This window comes from Equus asinus, chromosome 13, assembly GCF_041296235.1.
Source record: "Equus asinus isolate D_3611 breed Donkey chromosome 13, EquAss-T2T_v2, whole genome shotgun sequence".
Taxonomy (NCBI): domain Eukaryota; kingdom Metazoa; phylum Chordata; class Mammalia; order Perissodactyla; family Equidae; genus Equus; species Equus asinus.
Genome location: NC_091802.1, coordinates 24,845,877 through 24,863,078, shown reverse-complemented (window position 1 = coordinate 24,863,078; position 17,202 = coordinate 24,845,877). Strand labels below are relative to the sequence as shown.

Here is a 17,202-nt window from a genome sequence, read left to right as displayed (position 1 = left end):
TCTGAAACAGCTTTTAAACAGTATTAATTTAAAAATTAAAATTAAAAAAATCAAGCATTTATTATGTCTCACAATTCTATGGGTGGGATGGATGATTCTCCTGGTCTAGGCCAGTTCAGCTGGGCTTCAGTGGTCTAGCATGACCTCTCAGCTGGGACGGCTGGGATATCTGGGGATCTCTCTCTCCATGTAGTCTCTCAGCCTTCAAGACGCGAGCACGCGCTAGTACACATAATGATATAAAGGTTCCCAGCAGAAAAATAGCACAAGTCTCAATGTGTGAGCGCTTTTCAAGTCTCTGTTTGCATCACATTTTCTATTATCCCATTTGCCAGAGTCACACAGCCAAGACGAGAGGCAAATATTTAAACCAAGACCTAATCTCTCTTTAAGCTAGAGTGAGGAGAAGTGCTTGGTGCAAAATCGAAACCTCTTTATTTGACTTAAAATCACCAAGGCGTATAAGAAATGGTCAGAAGATATCTGAGGAACCTCATCCATTTGTGACCACAGAGCAGTTTCAATTCTACAATACAGAATAAACTTTAGCTATGGGACTCTTTAAGGGGATATTACTGTTCAGACTTGTTTTGTTTCTCTAGGGAGAGCCTGGGCCCAGTCTTAGAGACATCAGGAGAAACAAGAAGACGAGTTGGTAGGATCTCTTATTCCCCTTATTACTTAAAAAGAAAGTTTTCCCCATGTGCAGTAGTGAGACCATTTAAGATCATGCACAAAGAAGGAAGAGGCAAACACAGATTATTTCCAAACACAGGTATTTACAGTAAGGGCACAGGAGTAGTGTAGCCCAGGGAGTTACCTCACCAGCCACCCTGTCTCTGTATGGTCTGGTCAGGCCTGCCCCTAACATTTACAGGGCCCAGAGCAAGAATCTATAAGGGGGCCCCATGTCAGTGTGCCAATATGTTAAACTTATAAATGAGCTAACAAACAAGCTTAAGAGTAAGACGAATTACTTAATATTGCAACCATGTGAAACTATTGCATATACGGTCCAAATTTGGGGGTTTCACTGCCACAGATTGGAACACAAAAAAGGAGTAAGAAAATGAACACTGAGCACTACAGGGGAACAACCCTTTGTTATGCAAGAATGTGTGGCATTCGTGCTTTCTGAGAGGAAACGTCTTGACAAGTTAATTGGCTTATCTTTTCTCTTACCTAAAGACTTCTGCTGCCCAAATTTTCTCTGCAGTCCAAAGGAGTGTGTCTCCATGTTGGCAGTGTCACCACCCACAAACCTTCACAGCATCTGGATTCAGGTGTGCTTGTTTCAAGGACATAGAGCAGAGAGATGGAGAAGTATCTTTCCTTGAGGCATGAATGGTGTTTGTCACAAGAATGGACGTTTAGAGTTACAGTCATGCTGGGTCAGCCCTGAGAACCACATCCCAAGTACTCTTGACTAAAGGGGCTTGGAAGTCAATGGAGAGCATTCACAGCGAAGGAGAAATTCAGTGAACACATGGATAAAATGACCTGTCCTACAGATGTCAGCCAACCTCTCCTCTCAGCCACAACAGTGCTAGTGCAATGAGCCTATGGACAGGGAGGCTGTGGTGGCAAGGATGCAGGCTATGCATGGGCCCAAGGGCACAGGATGTCTCTCATCAAGGCCAGTTTAACTACCGTCACTGCTGAATGCCTAACCTTCCAGAGACAGAAGTAGATGTCAGGTCTCAATGTGGCACTACCCTCAAAGAGAAAATACAGCCATATGGTAACATATTGATTATCTTGGATCCCTGCCACCCTGCAAGAGAGAACAATCTAACCTTAGCAGAACTGACACTTACTCCAGATGTGGGCGTTTTTCCCTATCAGTAATGTCTTTGCCAGCCCAGGCATCCAAGGACTTACAGAATGCCTGATCAGACAGTATGGTATTTGTACAACATTGCCTCAGGCCAAGGGATCCATTTTATACCAAAGACATGAGTCAGTGGGCATATGGGATCCACTGGTATTACCATGCACTTAATCCATATACTTAATCAGCCAGAAGCAGCCAGACCAAGAGAATGGTGGGTATTAGTAATTTAGCTAAGAGGGCAACAACCTTCTGGAGGGTTGGAACCTCTCCAGAAAGCAGTATACGCACTGAACCAAAGGCCGAGAGCTGATTCGGAGGGCTAAATGAATGTCCTAGAGGAAGGATCCTTCATAAAATAGTCACTCTCTTTGCCTGTAGCCATTAGGCAGTTGGAAAAGCCCCAAGTCATCTTTGCCCTCTACTTCCTGTTGCATTCCCAGTCTTGTTCCCTTTTTTAGAAATAGCGTGTTGTCTTTTGTATAGCCAAACAACAGCGTTCTGACCTCTGCCCTGTGACTTTCTGATCCTCCTCTTCTTATATAAATACAAGGGCAGTGGTGGGGTCCCAGGGAGTCAGGGAGCAGAGAGCCCAGGAGTCCTCAGGCCTGCTCTGCCTGCGTACCAGGGAGATGAAGATCTCTACAACTACCCTCTCCTTCCTCATCCTTGCTGCTGCCCTTGGATCCCACGCCCAGGTCATTGAAGGTGAGTTCACGAGCCTTCTCACTAGTGGCCAGATCAATGGTTAACTCAAGGTCTGGGGAGGAGACACAGAGGGACACCTTTGTCCTCCTGTGACTGCTCCCCATCCCCGACATGGATGTGAATTTTGGCACTTATTTAAAAGCAGCAGCAGTAGGGTATAGACCTCTCTCTGCAGCCTTCGTTCCCTGGGGAAAGCTCTAGACAGATGACTGGTCCCACTTGGGGAAACAGTTCTCTCCCTTTTCATAGCCAGAATTATTTGATTCCTTTTCTTAGCTGACATTGGACCACTATGTGCTAGATCAAAAGAATTGTAGTAAAATTGTAAACTTGTAGAAAGAATCATAGAATTATATGATGTTAGAACTATTATATACCGTCTAGTATAAAAGCATCATTTTGAAGAGGAAACGGGACAAGTCAGCAAGTGACTCACCCAAGTCCACCTAACCATTCTATTTATTTATTTAACAAATAAACATCTAGTCCTTCCCACGTACAAGCAGGCACTGCTCTGTGTCTTATAGATATCAATCCATTGGATCCTCCTAACAACACTGTGGGGGAGACTATCAGCAACTTACATAGTTTTGCATATTATTATTATTATTTTCATTTTACAAATGAGAAAACTGAGGCATAGAAACCTTAGATAACTTGCTCAAGATCACAGAGCTAGTAAGTGGTGGAGTTAGCATAAGAGCTAGCTAGGAAGCTGTTATGGAAAGACAAGACCATTTAAGACTTCACTTTGCAAGCACCACACACATCATATCAAGCATATTGAAGTGCACATACATGCCTCATTAAATATAACTCATATGTAACTATATAAGAAATGAGCTAAAATTTAGTTGTGTTTGCCTAATTAGCATAAGGCAGGTCCATAATCCCTTTTCCAAAACTTTGGGGCTAAATGTATTTTGGAATGCAGAATTTTTCCAGTTTTAAAAAGGGAATACAATATGATCCAGCAATTCCACTTCTGGATACTGAAAGCAAGTACATGAAGAGATATTTGTATCTCTTTTTTTTTTATACCCGTGCTAATGGCAGCAATATTCAAAACAGCCAAAAGGTGGAAGCAACCCAAGTGTCTATTACTAAATGAATAGATAAACAAAGCAAGGTATACACGTACAATGGAATGTTATTAAGCCTTAAAAAGGAAGGAAATTCTGACACATACTACAACATCAATGAACATTGTAGACATTTTGATAAGTGAGACAAGCCAGTAACAAAAGGACGAATACTGTATGATTCCACTCATATGAGGTAATTAAAGTAGTCAAATTCAGAGGCAGAAAATAGAATGGTGGTCACCAGGGACTGGAGTAGGGGAAATGGGGAGTTATTGTTTAACAGACACAGAGTTTCAGTTTTGCAAGATAAGAAAAGTTCCATGGATGGACTATGGTGATGGTTGTGCAACATGTGAATGTACTTAATCACTACTGCACTGCACACTTAAACTGCACACTGATGAACTCCCACTTGCTTATTAAAAAAATAATAATATTTTTTAAAAGGTAACACATACTTGGACATTACTTAACATTCCTGGCAGAATCTGGGAAGCAGACTTTAATCAAACACAGTAATATTTCTGCAGTAAACACATACAAATATTTATACCAATGAAAGAAATAAAGACTGTAAATAGTCTTATTTCACTTTGGGTGATATTGTGATACCAAATCAGATAAAATTTTTCTGTTTCCAGAGCCCTGTGGATTCTAGAAATGTGTAGAAGGCATTGCAGACTGTATCACATTATGTAGCTATTCAATTGATTTATTCACGTTGGATTCACAGTTTGATTTTTGTATTCAAAGTCAATAGAATGTCTCCATATCTCACACATTTTCAAAAGTTCCCTGAAAAATCTCAGGGCCCTAACAGCAGAAATGAGGCCAGAGTCAGGCCTAGAGCCCAGACAGGTGTCCGGTGGTCCAGAATCATTGCCTCCCACCAGGGGATGGGGCTGAGGAATGAGACAGGTGGAGATACTAAGACAGTGCTGCCTCCCAGTCATGTCTCTCCCTTCCTTGTCTGTTTCTCCCAAATAGAATCCACGATGGAGGGACATCAGGTTCAAGTCTCAATAATTAAAGGTAAACGTTACTTATAGTATATATGTAAAAGCAGCTGACGGTTGCAGATCTGCTCAGTGGCTTCAGTTTACCTTGTTTACAGGGCAGGGGAAGAGGAGGAGGGTCCTGAGGGTGATGCAGGTCTCCAAGGAAGATCAAGATGGGCCATGGGTCTCTCCTCCATGGATGACCTCTCTTCCACCTCGTTGTCCCAAGTCCACTCACCTGGAGGAGAGGGTGTTCTCTGATGCCTCCTGCAGGCATCAGACCCTTCCTCTTCTGGGAGAAATGGTCCTAGCCCTGTGGTGGCCCTGCCTGGTTGCCCTCAGACACACAGCTCAACCCCAGGGAGAGTGAAGCAAGGAGACACCAGCAAGTGCTGGCAGAGGAGAAAAACATCCTTTTCAAGTCCTGCCCTTCTCCCTCTCCCAGTACCTTGGGGGAAAAGGGGAAAGGATCTAGTTTTCCTCAAAAAGAGACAGTACAAATTAAAATGGCCCTTTCTCTCGCAGCAGGCTTCCACAGTCCTGCTGACTGCTGCCTCTCCTACACCTCACAAAAAATCCGATGTGAACTCATGACAAGTTATTTTGAAACGAGCAGTGGGTGCTCACGGCCTGGTGTCATGTAAGTACCAAGCTCACCCGCCATGTCTTGGGAAGGGAGGACCTGATGGACAGGTGTCTGGAAAAGTCCCATCATTTGGATCTGCTAGGTCAGGGAAGGCTTGTGTCCTCATCAGCATCCTGCAGGGCATCAGGTATGAGATGCTCCCAATGAAGAGGGAGGCCAGGGAAGGAAGGAGAAAGCAGAAGCAAGGCTGCCCAAGGAAACTCCCAGAGTCGCTAAGGGAGTCTCAGAGGCTGAGGGAGCTCTGAGAGGAGACGCTCTGAGCTCCTGCAGAAGAGTAAGGAAAAAACAGGCTGGGCTGAGTGGGAAATCGCAGGGCAGGGAGAATGGGGGTCCCCATCTCCATTTGCTGAACCCTCCCCAGTTTGTAATCTTTCTCCCTCTTTCTCCCCAGCTTCCTCACCAAGAAGGGGAAGTTTGTCTGTGCCGACCCCTTTAATAAGCGAGTTAGGAACTGCATGACGTACCTGAAGCCGTCAGACACCAAGGACCTGAAAAAAATGAATCTTGCCTGATGAGAAGGGACATTAGGTGCCAGCCACCTCAACTCCTTCTCTCTCACCCCAACTACCTCCTAGGAATTTCTTGGCCTGAATTATTTTTTAAAAGCAATAATTACTGTTCTGTTCTGGATATAAGCAATGCATTAATAAAGAGTATCCAATTTAACATTACTTGAACTTTAAGAGGAAAAAGGAACTGTAGGAATTGCTGAACTTTGGATTCACATTTTTTTCAAAATGAGACATCACAGCATTTTTAAATAGCTAAAAATAGGATTCATTCAAATATAGATTGAAAATGTATTAAACTTGTATGTAACCCATTAATCATTAATAAGAGAACCATTAAACTGATTCAGACATCATCTGAGGAGCAGAGATTCATATGGTTTATTGGGGAGGGCATTCCGAAATATTTGCTAAGTAAGAGAAAAGCAGATTAATATCCTATAGGGCAATAAAACTGTAACTTTTGGGATTATCTTTTCTACTAGACAAAAATTATTTGCATTTGTGCTAGACAAAAATTTACAAGTTAACATGTAATTTCACAAAGTCTGGGGCCTGGTCAATAGCAAAGAGAGCACCAATCAGAAGCACATTCCCCCGACAGATTTAAGGAATCCTGGAGTGGGCCTTTTAGACAATGTTCCAATATGACATTGAAAGCCCACGGTCATCCTTTTCCCTTATTTCTACATTTTGGATGTTTTTTCTTAATAGATATAACTTCCTAGATGTCTTCTTAAAGTTGAAAGGCATTAAGAAAAACATTTAAAGCTGGAGTTATTATCAATTTTACATTCACATCTATTGAAACATAAACATTTATATTTATAATTAGTAAATGTTCGTCAATTGTCTCATAAAATTCAGAGGAAAGGACTAGATTATAAACAACAAAATTTTTTTTTATTCCAAAAAAAGTGAAAACCTATGCTTACTTTTTGGGTGATGTGCCATAAGAAATGAATAGGAAAAAAACTGATTGATAACCAAATATCTTTTATAGTATTAGAAAGTACAAATTAGTAAAAATCGCTATTAGAAAAAAGTCCTGAGACAATGATTAAAGCTGGGAATTATTACAACTCCAAAGAGATTAAACACAAATTCACAGTGTGTCTCATCTTATCCTCCCTACTAAAACAGCTAATCTTTGAAGGTTTGATTACAGCTTAGAAAAGTTTCTTTTACTCCATGATGTGGGAGTGGAGGGATGGGCAGGCAATGATTGAAGACAAGGAGTAAGTACAGACATATACAATTTAAACAAGCGTTACAGGTGATTCTTATGCAGGTGGTCCAGGACCTCACTTAGAGATACCATTTTAGGAGGTGTGGGTAAACAGGTAGGCAGGGCAGCTGGCGGACCAGTGAAGGGGAAGATTGCCTGAGTACATTTTGCTCCTTCAGGGATGGCTTTCTTCTTTCTCAGCATAAGTGGAAATCCCTAGTTCCCTGGTTGCAAACACGGATTCTGGTTGCAGGGGCCCTGGCTCTGGTGGGTGAGGAGGGAGTGGGACTGGTCAGGCTTGCACTGAGGTTGTCAGAGAGCTTCATTCCTACAGGGTGGAAGCAGGTGGGCCTTCTTGCCTTTGACCAGAACTTGTCCAGGGCATTGCCCAATTCTCTGTCTGGCCCATTGTCCCCTCTGGAAGACTCCTACAGCAGACATCCTTCTTTAATTAGAGAACTGTGCATGTAGCTTTATGCTGGGGCAAACCCTGCACCTGACTGCTCTGAAGTGGGGACTGGCCAGGTCCCCATTTGACCAAGCTTCTTCTCCCAACACCACAGACTCTGATCCTTGCGTCACCCAGGGTCCTACTGAGAAAATGTTTTTTCAATAATCTTCTCCTTCACCTATATGAGGATACAAGTTTTTCAACCTCTTTGTATTTTGCCATCCAGCTGATGCATTATATAGAACAGAAATTTCTTACCTTATGGTCAGCTGACGTCACATTTTCTGATTCCCTACTGCAACTATAAATTTATTTTTATTTTCACATTTATTCTATCATTTCAATGGGATTGGGGGATGCGAAACAGGTAAGTACAGATGCTCTGGGTCCCGGCCTATATTTTGACCCATTTATGATCTTTCCTGTTGCTCTCATTACTTCACTGTATTCTGTTGAATTCAGAAGCTCTGAGTTAACAACAACCCACAGAGCCCTGGAATATATGATTGAGTGGCGGCAACAGCAGCTTTTGGCTTCTCTATAGAGATTTCGTTTCAGATCCTTGGTGAAAATCTCAGAGTTGTTGGATTAAAACTGTGCTAGACCTAAGGGGAATATGCGTGGTTTCACTGGGTTCTCTGGCTGGTCAAGTTGTTAGCTGGGAAGAATGAAATGGGAGCGTAGACCACCTGAGCAGTGTGGATGGCAGAGGGCCAAGTGTCTGCTAACCAAGGCTTTGGGTCATGACAATGGCAGCTGAACAGAAAGGAGGCATGGAAACCGAGACTTCTGCTTCTGACCAAGCATCTGGTCACTCATAGAAGGTCTTTGTGGTCTTGAAGGGGACAATGGCATGTTATGTCTAGGTCAATTGCATATTACTCACATACTCTATTTTCACAGTTCCTCAAAACCAGCATGTTCTTTTTTGCTTCCTTACTTTCTGTGGTGCCTCTGCTAGAATTGCCCACCCCCCCTCAACTCTTCCCAGCAAAACTCATCCCATCCTGCAAGTTTTAATTTAGGTACCACCATAAAAACTTCCCTCACTATCCCAGCCAGAGCACCCAACTCCCTTTCTCTGGAATCCTGAAATAGACATTTATTGTCACTCAAACAGATAATTATTGAGTGGCTCCTTTATATTATACATTGTGGTAGGAATTAGGAAAACCACGACAACAAAACAAACTAGATTCCTGACCTTCAAGAATATTTCAGTGTATAAAGACTGAAAATAAGAATAAAATGTGACATCTATGTGCAAGAATCATATCTAATTCCTCACTCAATCTCCAAATTATGTAACACTGTACTAAAATGATGAGGTTGTTTGTGTTGAGGGCAACCAGCCTGGGGCTCAGGCCTCCCCAGGCCCCAGTCAGGCTGCTCAAGGGCCAAAGAGACCAATATCTGAAGCACACCAGTTAGGAAGCTCTACTATAGATCAGGGCTTCTGAAACTTTAGCAGGCAGAAGAATCACCTGGAGGGCTTGTTAAAACACAGACTAGGGGGCTGGCCCGGTGGTGTAGTGGTTAAGCTTGCACACTCCACTTTGGCAGCCTGAGGTTTGCTGGTTCTGATCCTCGGCACAGACCTACACACCACTCATCAAGCCATGCTGTGGCGGCATCCCACATAGAAGAACTAGAAGGACTTACAACTAGGATATACAGCTATGTACTGGGGCTGTGGGGAAAAGGAAAAATAGAGGCAGACTGGCAACAGATGTTAGCTCAGGGCCAATCTTCCTCACCAAAAAAAAGCATACCTTTAAAACAAAACAAAACAAAACAAAGAACACAGATTGCTGGATCCCGCCCCAGAATTGCTAATTCAGTAGACCTGGGTGGAGCCAAAGAATCAGCATTTCTAAAAGTTCTCAGATAATGCTGATGCTGCAGGACTGAGTGCAAATTTGAAGAGGAACTCACTCGACTTTTTAACTTCAGCATTGTTTGCAACTTTTATAAAAAGCACATATTTCTTTAGTAACCAAAAAATAATTTCAAAGAATTGAAAAAAATGAATCTTCATTGTCTTTTCAAGGACAAACAACAAAATGGGCCAATTCTTGACTTGTGTTATTTGATTATTTTATGATGAAGCTTATCAAAGCTGCTTAATTATAAAAGAAATATATAACTGGGAAAAGTTTAAACATGGCTAAATAAGTCTGACAACCAATATTGAATTTTTAAAAGTAAAATTATTGGAAATTGTACAAAATAGCTAGAAAAAAATGTACTTAAAAGTTGTAAAAACAAAACAAAACAAAACAAAAAAACTAGAGCTGCATAGAAATCAAGGCACAAAATATCAAATGGAAACACCCATATTTTTACTATTTCACTTTTAGAACCACATACAATATTTAGAAAGTAATATCGCTCATTCCCATTTCTCTTGGTGTGGGCCAGGGGCCTCAACTGAGGACTCAACCAGGCTGAGCTGGGGCAAAGGGCACGACCCACATGGTTGAAGCCAGTGGGGCTGGGACTGAGGATACAGCTAGTGTAGCCAGAAGATTGTTACGTACAGGGGATGGAACAAAGAAACAAACATATTGAGGTTAAGAGGAGACAGGTTTCTCACTGCTAGGGTAGGGAAGGAAACATGGAGAAAGGCAAGACTAAAATAAACCCTGTGGTGTTGATTGGAATTGAAGGTATTGGTATAAACTTTTGGCTTTTCATATAGCTAGACAGATGATATAGAAATGGCTATAAATGTATAAAATAGAAATAAATAGAAGTTTATACACACACTTATGCATATATGCTTCAGTATATTTCCTAGTTCTATGCACTGAGAGCTCAGATCTGAAAGCAAGCCTCTTCCCATAGCAAGGAGCACCCAAAGCGCCCAGGCCTTGGTTTCTCAAAACCATTCACCACCAACAGGAATCAGGACTCAGAAGAGGACAGGCTGATTCCAGAGCTGGGGCAAAATACAAGATGAGCCTGGATCATCTTTTTGTGCCAAAAAAGAGAGGAAAAGCCAAATCACCGCTATTAAAATCTCCCCCCAAAATATTCTCATATTCTCAAGTAGAATTCTACACCCGGCAAAAACATCAACCAAGAGTGAGGGATGAGTAATGACTTCTTCAGACAAGCAAAACCTCAGAAAGTTTATGTCCCACATGCTTTTTCTGTATTGTCTAATTTTTAAGAATCAATGTATATGCGTTGCTTTGAAAAACATTTTTAACCCTTTTTAAATAGGCACCGCATATACAACCAGCGGGCAACAGGAGAACACTTAAGGTTATGTTGCTACCAAATTCCATTCATCCCATTATATTGCAATTTTCATTTACTTTTTTGAGTCCATCTTTAAGCTATGAGTCCTCTGAGATCAAGGTCATCTTCCTTCCCCAAGCCAAGCTCAGAACCTGGTATATGATATTGGGACAAAGAAGTGATGACCTATTCCTTTTCCTCCTGGGCACACAGATGATCTATATTTTCCATACTTTTATCGTTAAGTTGGAGCCATGTAACTTCATTTTAGCCATGGAGTATGAGTGAAAGTAATTTATACAATTTCCAAAACTCATTCATAAAAATTTCCCCATCCTCCTCTGCCTCTCCCCCTTGGTAGCAAACATGGAGGCCTTGTGTTGACAGTGGTGGATCACCAAACAGAAGAAGCCTTGGTCCCTGAATGGGTGCATGAAATAGTGCTCCCCAACACATACACGCCCTCACCTCACTGCTGACTTATATTGGACTGTGATGTGAGCAAGAAATAAACCTTCATATAATTAATCCCCTGGGATTTGGGAGTTGTTTATTATGGCAATTAGCATATCCAGACTATTGTAGATAGGAACTCAATAATTGCTTGAAAAATAAAGGAATTTCCTGTAAGCCTCCTAGCAACCACTTGGCTGGTAGGCTAGTCTCCATAAAAACAAGGAAGTAAGCATTATTTCTTTCCAACTCATATTTTTCCCAGAAACATTTTGTTTCCTTAGATTGTTCCTAATGACAATTGTTCTCGTTTGATTTGAGGAGTTTAAATAGCATTGTTATTGATGATAACAAATACAGAAAATTTCTAATAAATTACCATCTCGGTGCCTAAGTGTGCGAATTCAGCCATTTCCTGTGAGATAAACATATTTAGACCAGCTCAGTTTACTTATTCTTCCTTCTTCTAAAACATATTTACAAATCACCTGCTATATGCTGGGCTCTGTGTAAATGGGCCAGGATAAGTAACAGATGTTCCCTGCCCTGATGAGTCCAGTCGAGGAGAGAAGATGTAAATAGTCTGCTAACCACAAGAGCAAGCAAAATAGGGCAAGTGCCCCCAAGAAAGCATGGTAAGACCACGAGGCTGAGAGTCTGCAGAGCTGGATCTGTCCTGCATCCAGATCATTTTGTGAACATGATTAGGTTACTGGCTCTTCCTGAGCCCCAGCGTCCTCCTCAGTAAATGGCCAGTTGAGACTAATCTAAGGATGGCAAACACATATCCTGCAAGCTGCGCCACGACAGAACCACACATCAGTCACAGCACGCCTGCTGAGGTGCGTGGCCATGGCCCCAAAACAGTTTCCAACACAGAGCTCCAGTCCACCACTAATCAATGAGACCTACTAGCCATCCCTGAACTAGGTATTTTCTAAGGTTCTCATCAAGCTTCTCTGTAACGAAAGTCAGAAACCAGGAGAAGGTCCCGAAGAGATCTACCACCAAAGCTCAGAAAGGGCTAAGACTAAAGGCTTGGTGAAGAAGCCAAGCCGGCCAGGACATTTTCAGACACCTCTGAGCTGGAGTTCCCATGTTTCTCCACGGCACAGTAGTTAAGAACAGACTTGGGAGCCAGCCTTCCTGAGTTTGAATCCTGATTCTACTTAGCCACCGTCAAATCTTGGGCAAGTTATTTATGATGTTCTCTGTGCCTCAGTTTCCTCAAAAGCTGATATAAAGATTAAATGGGCTAATATCCATAAAGCATTTGGGACACTGGCTAATCTGTACAGCAACCACTATATAATATTTGTTAAATAAATTATCTACTGAGCATCTTGGCACTTCCTCGCCCAGAGTACGGTGAGGTGGTAGGGATGAGGCTGGGAGCTGTAGGTTCTGCCTAAGTGTTTTAGTGAGGATTTCCTAGCCCCAATTAGTGAGACTTGATATGGGGAGCTCCAGACCTCATCCTGTTACCCCAAATCCCCTCTGATCTGCAGACAAACCGATTCTGAATCTCCAGCCCCCATACGGCCTTGTTCTGAGGCCTGGAACCGGAATTGGGCACAGGACACATCCCAGCCTTGAGATCTTTTGCTGCATCAGAGACAGTGACCTCAACCCCTGTGCTCGTGGTCTGTGCCTAAGGAAGGGCTTATATCAAAGGGTTAAACTTATTCCCACCGGGAAAGGCAATTTCCTCCCTGAAATCTTGGCTCTCCATGCTTCTTCACTCCACCCTCAATAAATGTGCAGGATATGAAATTGCTGAGGCATCTGCTGCTTTCTACTTCCCTTTGAAATCTTAGTTCCTTTGTTTTAAAAAATACTTTGCCTCAATGATCATTTCTCAACACTTCCTCAGCCCAGGAGCTTCAGAAGCCCCTACCAGGCCAGCTCTCCTCCTGCAGCAGCTCCCTCCGTGAGAGGATGAAGCTCTCCGTGGCTGCCATCTCCTTCCTCCTCCTCCTCCTCCTCACCGTCACCCTAGGGGCCAAGACTGAATCCTCCTTACGTAAGTGGAACGCCTTGTCTTCTTTCCAACATGGTCCCTGCAGGGAGCTAAGCAGGATCAAGGTTGCTGGGGACTTGAGGAGGAGGGGCTGTAGGAGGAGGTCTGGTGTCTTCTTAAACTGGTTTTCTCCTCACCCTCCCCAAGACCAGTCCCCCTTTCCTTCAAGGCCATGGAGTGAGGCCAGTACCTCTCCACTCCCTCAATTCATCTCTCTTTGCCATTAAGCAAAATAGTGGCCCACCCCATTTGGGGGCATTATCCCCAGGGAGACTGAGAAGCAGTGTTTGGAGCCCCTCAAGGACATTTTGTCTATTTCCCTCCTGAGATTTGGGCCCAGCCTGCTTCCAAGGTCAGCCCTACCCTGTGAGCACAGCACTGCTTAGGTGTGGGCTGGGGGGAAACTCGACAGTGGGGCTCTTGCCTAGGCCACCATTTTTCAGCTTATTTCTTAAGATGAGCTGTCTTTACAGACAACCAAAACTATTCCTCACCCTTCAATTTTACCTTGTTTCCTTTTCAAAAACTGAGGGGAAACATAGAAGTTTGTTGGAATAAAGCTAGTCTTAAGTTAATGGGAATCTGGACAGTTTGATTTGCCTCTCTGAAAAGTCGTTCCGCAGCTCAGAGGCATATGGTGGGAATTGGTCTTGGGGACCAGGGGATCCCTTCTTCCATTCTTCAGAGAGTGGGGATGCTGCCTGGAATGGTGCTGGATAACAGGACCAGGGCTCTCCCTTTCCACCCAAGAATCCAGCCACCCTCAGTGACTCCTGAGGCCATCGCGATGCACACTCATGTTTCTGTACAGGTTGGTCACATAACCATGCACACCCCCAATCACTCCATCCCATAACCATAGCACGTGCTTGTGTGTACAGGGCCCTTGGTCTGAAAGGCCCATCCTGCTGCATCCATAATTCAAGCTGGGTGTGACTTTGCTGTCACCCTCTTACGTCTTCTATAAGAGCCATGAAATTTCAGAATCAGAAAATAACTGAAAAATCATTTAATCCAGTGATGAAAAAATTTTTTTAGACCATGAAACCTTTTCTTCAAGCAAAACCTCACACAGAGGCCCAATATGTAAAGCAGAAAAACGGGTTGAATGGGTCTTATACCCAAGACTCCACTCTCAAATGCATCAGTATGTCCAAGATAGTCCCTGAAGCCCCCCGAGCCTCACTCAGGAAGCTCCATATAAAAGCCACCAATCCAGCCTAGTGGCCTCATTGACAGATGAGGAAACTGAGAGGGGAATCCAGGGGTGAGAGCCACAAAGTCAGCTAAGGTGAGGTAGGATTAGAATCTGGGTATCCCGACTCCCTGGCCATTGTCCTTGGGGCCTGGTATGGGCATCCTTCCTTCTTTGTAGGGCATGGGTAGAGTGGGGACACAGGCAGGATGGGGGCACTGGAAGGGGTCTGCATTCCCAAATGGCATGTGTGTCCCAACCCCTAGTGGGATTTCTTCCAAATATTCCTCTTTTTGGGAGCATCTCTGCAAGTCTGCCCCACAGGGATGGTGTGTACTCACTGAGAAGATCTGGGCTTTGCTGCTCTTCAATCCCAGAGTTGAAAGTCATCAGCCAGTCTTTCTAGGAGAGGTTGAAGGATGGGAAGGAGGGTGATAACTGATGAAGGAGGAGGAAAAGAAGGGCCAGAGGAATAGTATGGGGAGGGAGACAAGAGAACTGAGTTTCTTCACAGCCCTATCTTCGAATTCTGTGTAGCTCTCTCCTCCTTCCTTCCCTCTTCCACCCCCTAGGGTTACAGAAGCAGCCAGCAGGTATCACCTTTAACAGGGGGCCCAATCTCAGCTTCCTTTCATGCTTTCTTCCCAGGAGGACCTTACCACCCCGCGGAGTGCTGCTTCACCTACGTTACCCGTGCAATCCCACGTAACCGGATTACACGTTATTATGAGACCAGCAGCCAGTGCTCCAAGCCTGGAGTTGTGTAGGTGGCACCCACATACCACACCAGGGGAGAGAGAGCCAGAAGGGCCTGGGGGCGGGGGGCAGGAAGGACACAGAATGGGAACTCCTCAGGGTGCCTCTCAGGTGTGTTGATCCAGAGAGAGGTAGCCAAGGGGCAACCCGGGTGTTTTCTGGCCTGTCTGGGGCCTGTGAGGAGCCAGGAGGAAGCTAGCCCCATGGAAGGGGAGGTGTCAGGGGAGGGGAAGGGAAGACAGGAGGGAATTTCCTGGGCAGGGACATGGAGACTAGATGGATCTACAGGCCCTGAGGGGCTGAAGAGCACGTCTCAGAAAGGAGAGTGGCCCTGGGCTGCCTCTAACAAAGGAATGAGAACCAGTCTAGGTTGGGTGAGAAATCTGTGAGGGAGGGAGGACGGGCTCTTGCTTCCAGGCTGCTGGACCCTTGGTTTGTAATCTTCCTTCTTGCTCCATAGCTTCATCACCAAAAAGGACCATTCCATCTGTGCTGACCCCAGGGATGACTGGGTCCAGGACTACATCAAGGAGCTGGAGGAGAGCTGAGTGACCGGAAGTAGTGGAGAAGGGTACAGCTCAGAATCTTAAAGAGAAGAAGCCAAGGCCCCTCCCACTCCCAACTCTCAGCCCCAGCCACCTGCTGGGAGCTGCCCTGCCTTGAATTAAAGACCAGTCATGCCCTTCCCTGCCCTCATTCATTTCTACTGACTTTACTCATTGGCAGTAGACTGAGGACACTGGTGAGCCCAGCCTGGCGTGGCACCCATAGCATCAAGCCTCGCTCTCCAGAAGTTTGGCCAGAGCAAAAAAATGGTGCAAAAAATTTTTTGGTGCAAAAAAGTGGGTCAGGCCTGCAATGGAAATAGCGGGAAGCTGAGCAGAAAGGGAGAAAGACACTCAGTGTAAATGCCACCTTTACACAAGAATAACCACATTAATAACAGATACCATTTCTTTTTTAGTGCCTTCTATGTTCCAAGCACTCTGCTAAGCAGTCTCTGTGTGTTATCTTATTTAAGCTTCACAAGCATAAAGCTAAGAAGTATCACCTGACTTTGCAGGTAAATCTTCATACAGGCTTCTCCATAGCAGTCAAACTCCAAAGCCCTTTTTTCTGTGCTGCTCCCAAGGCCTTTGTTCCCTGCCATCTGGAATAGGAATGATTCATAGACATATTTTATCCAATTCTTCCCCCTCCACTTACATACATCAGGTTGTACCATATCGTTTTACTCATTATTGTGTCTCCTGCAAGGCCTAGCAAAAAGTCTGACCCACACCAGGTGCTCAGGAGATGGATGGATGGATGGCTGGATGGAATGAGACAGGAATCAAGAGGAAGCTTATCCTCCAAGAATAACACCTAGCTTCCCCTAAAGGCTCTTAGACCCATCTTCAGGGTTTAAGGAGGAGCTCTGCATGCTCAGAGTAAGAGCGTGCCCAGTGTAGTCACTATGGCCACCCTTCCCTGGCCTCCAGCCCTCCGTAGACAAGGGCCAAGAGGCGGCCTGCACACTAAAGGTATAACCAGGTTTCCTCAGACCTCCTCGCCTCCATAAACAGGGGTCAAGGGGGTACCCCACATACATACCTTCCCTACCCTCATAAAACCTACAGCTTCACCACCACTAACTACCTTGAACCCACAAGGACTAACTGCATTATGTTTTTCCTATTTATGAGCAGTCATGCCAAATAGCAAGCCCCATAAAGATCTTCATATTCCCTGTTCTGCCCCTGCCTCCTTGTACATTCATCTCCTGAAACACTCCCCCCATGCCTCTAAAGCTCACAGTCCGTCAATGGCAAACTCCCCTCTATCTTCCATCTCTCCTCTGAACACTGCCTTTGACTTGGAACAGGGTCCTGAGGCAGTCTGAAGAGAAAAGATGCCGAGGGGCAGGTCCAGCCTCAGCCAAAGCCAGAGGACAGAAGCTGGAATGCTGGGACACAGAAGCAGATTGTTGGGCGCGTGGTGTTGGAGCGCCCTTGTGGTCATGATTGGCCATGGTGGCAGGTTGGATAAGCCCAGACTGAGGGCACATGGGAGAGTTCAGCCAACTAGAACTGAAAC

General features: G+C 44.4%; 1 protein-coding gene across 3 annotated transcripts; it reads left to right on the top strand.

Moving 5' to 3' along the window:
- The first annotated feature begins 2,272 nt into the window (after positions 1-2,272).
- Positions 2,273-15,812, top strand: CCL14 (C-C motif chemokine ligand 14). Of its 3 annotated transcripts, none has more exons than XM_014862243.3 (4): positions 2,273-2,539; positions 4,612-4,656; positions 5,148-5,262; positions 5,660-6,133. In XM_014862243.3, exons 1-4 carry the CDS (start codon positions 2,464-2,466, stop codon positions 5,778-5,780), a joined length of 357 nt encoding a protein of 118 aa, XP_014717729.1. In that variant the 5' UTR covers positions 2,273-2,463; the 3' UTR covers positions 5,781-6,133. The 3 variants fall into 3 exon arrangements, with proteins under 3 accessions (XP_014717729.1, XP_014717731.1, XP_070338912.1); XM_014862245.3 differs by having other exon boundaries at positions 2,291-2,539; positions 5,151-5,262; XM_070482811.1 differs by lacking the exons at positions 4,612-4,656; positions 5,148-5,262; positions 5,660-6,133 and adding exons at positions 13,029-13,178; positions 15,019-15,133; positions 15,587-15,812 and having other exon boundaries at positions 2,355-2,539.
- Positions 15,813-17,202: the final 1,390 nt, after the last annotated feature.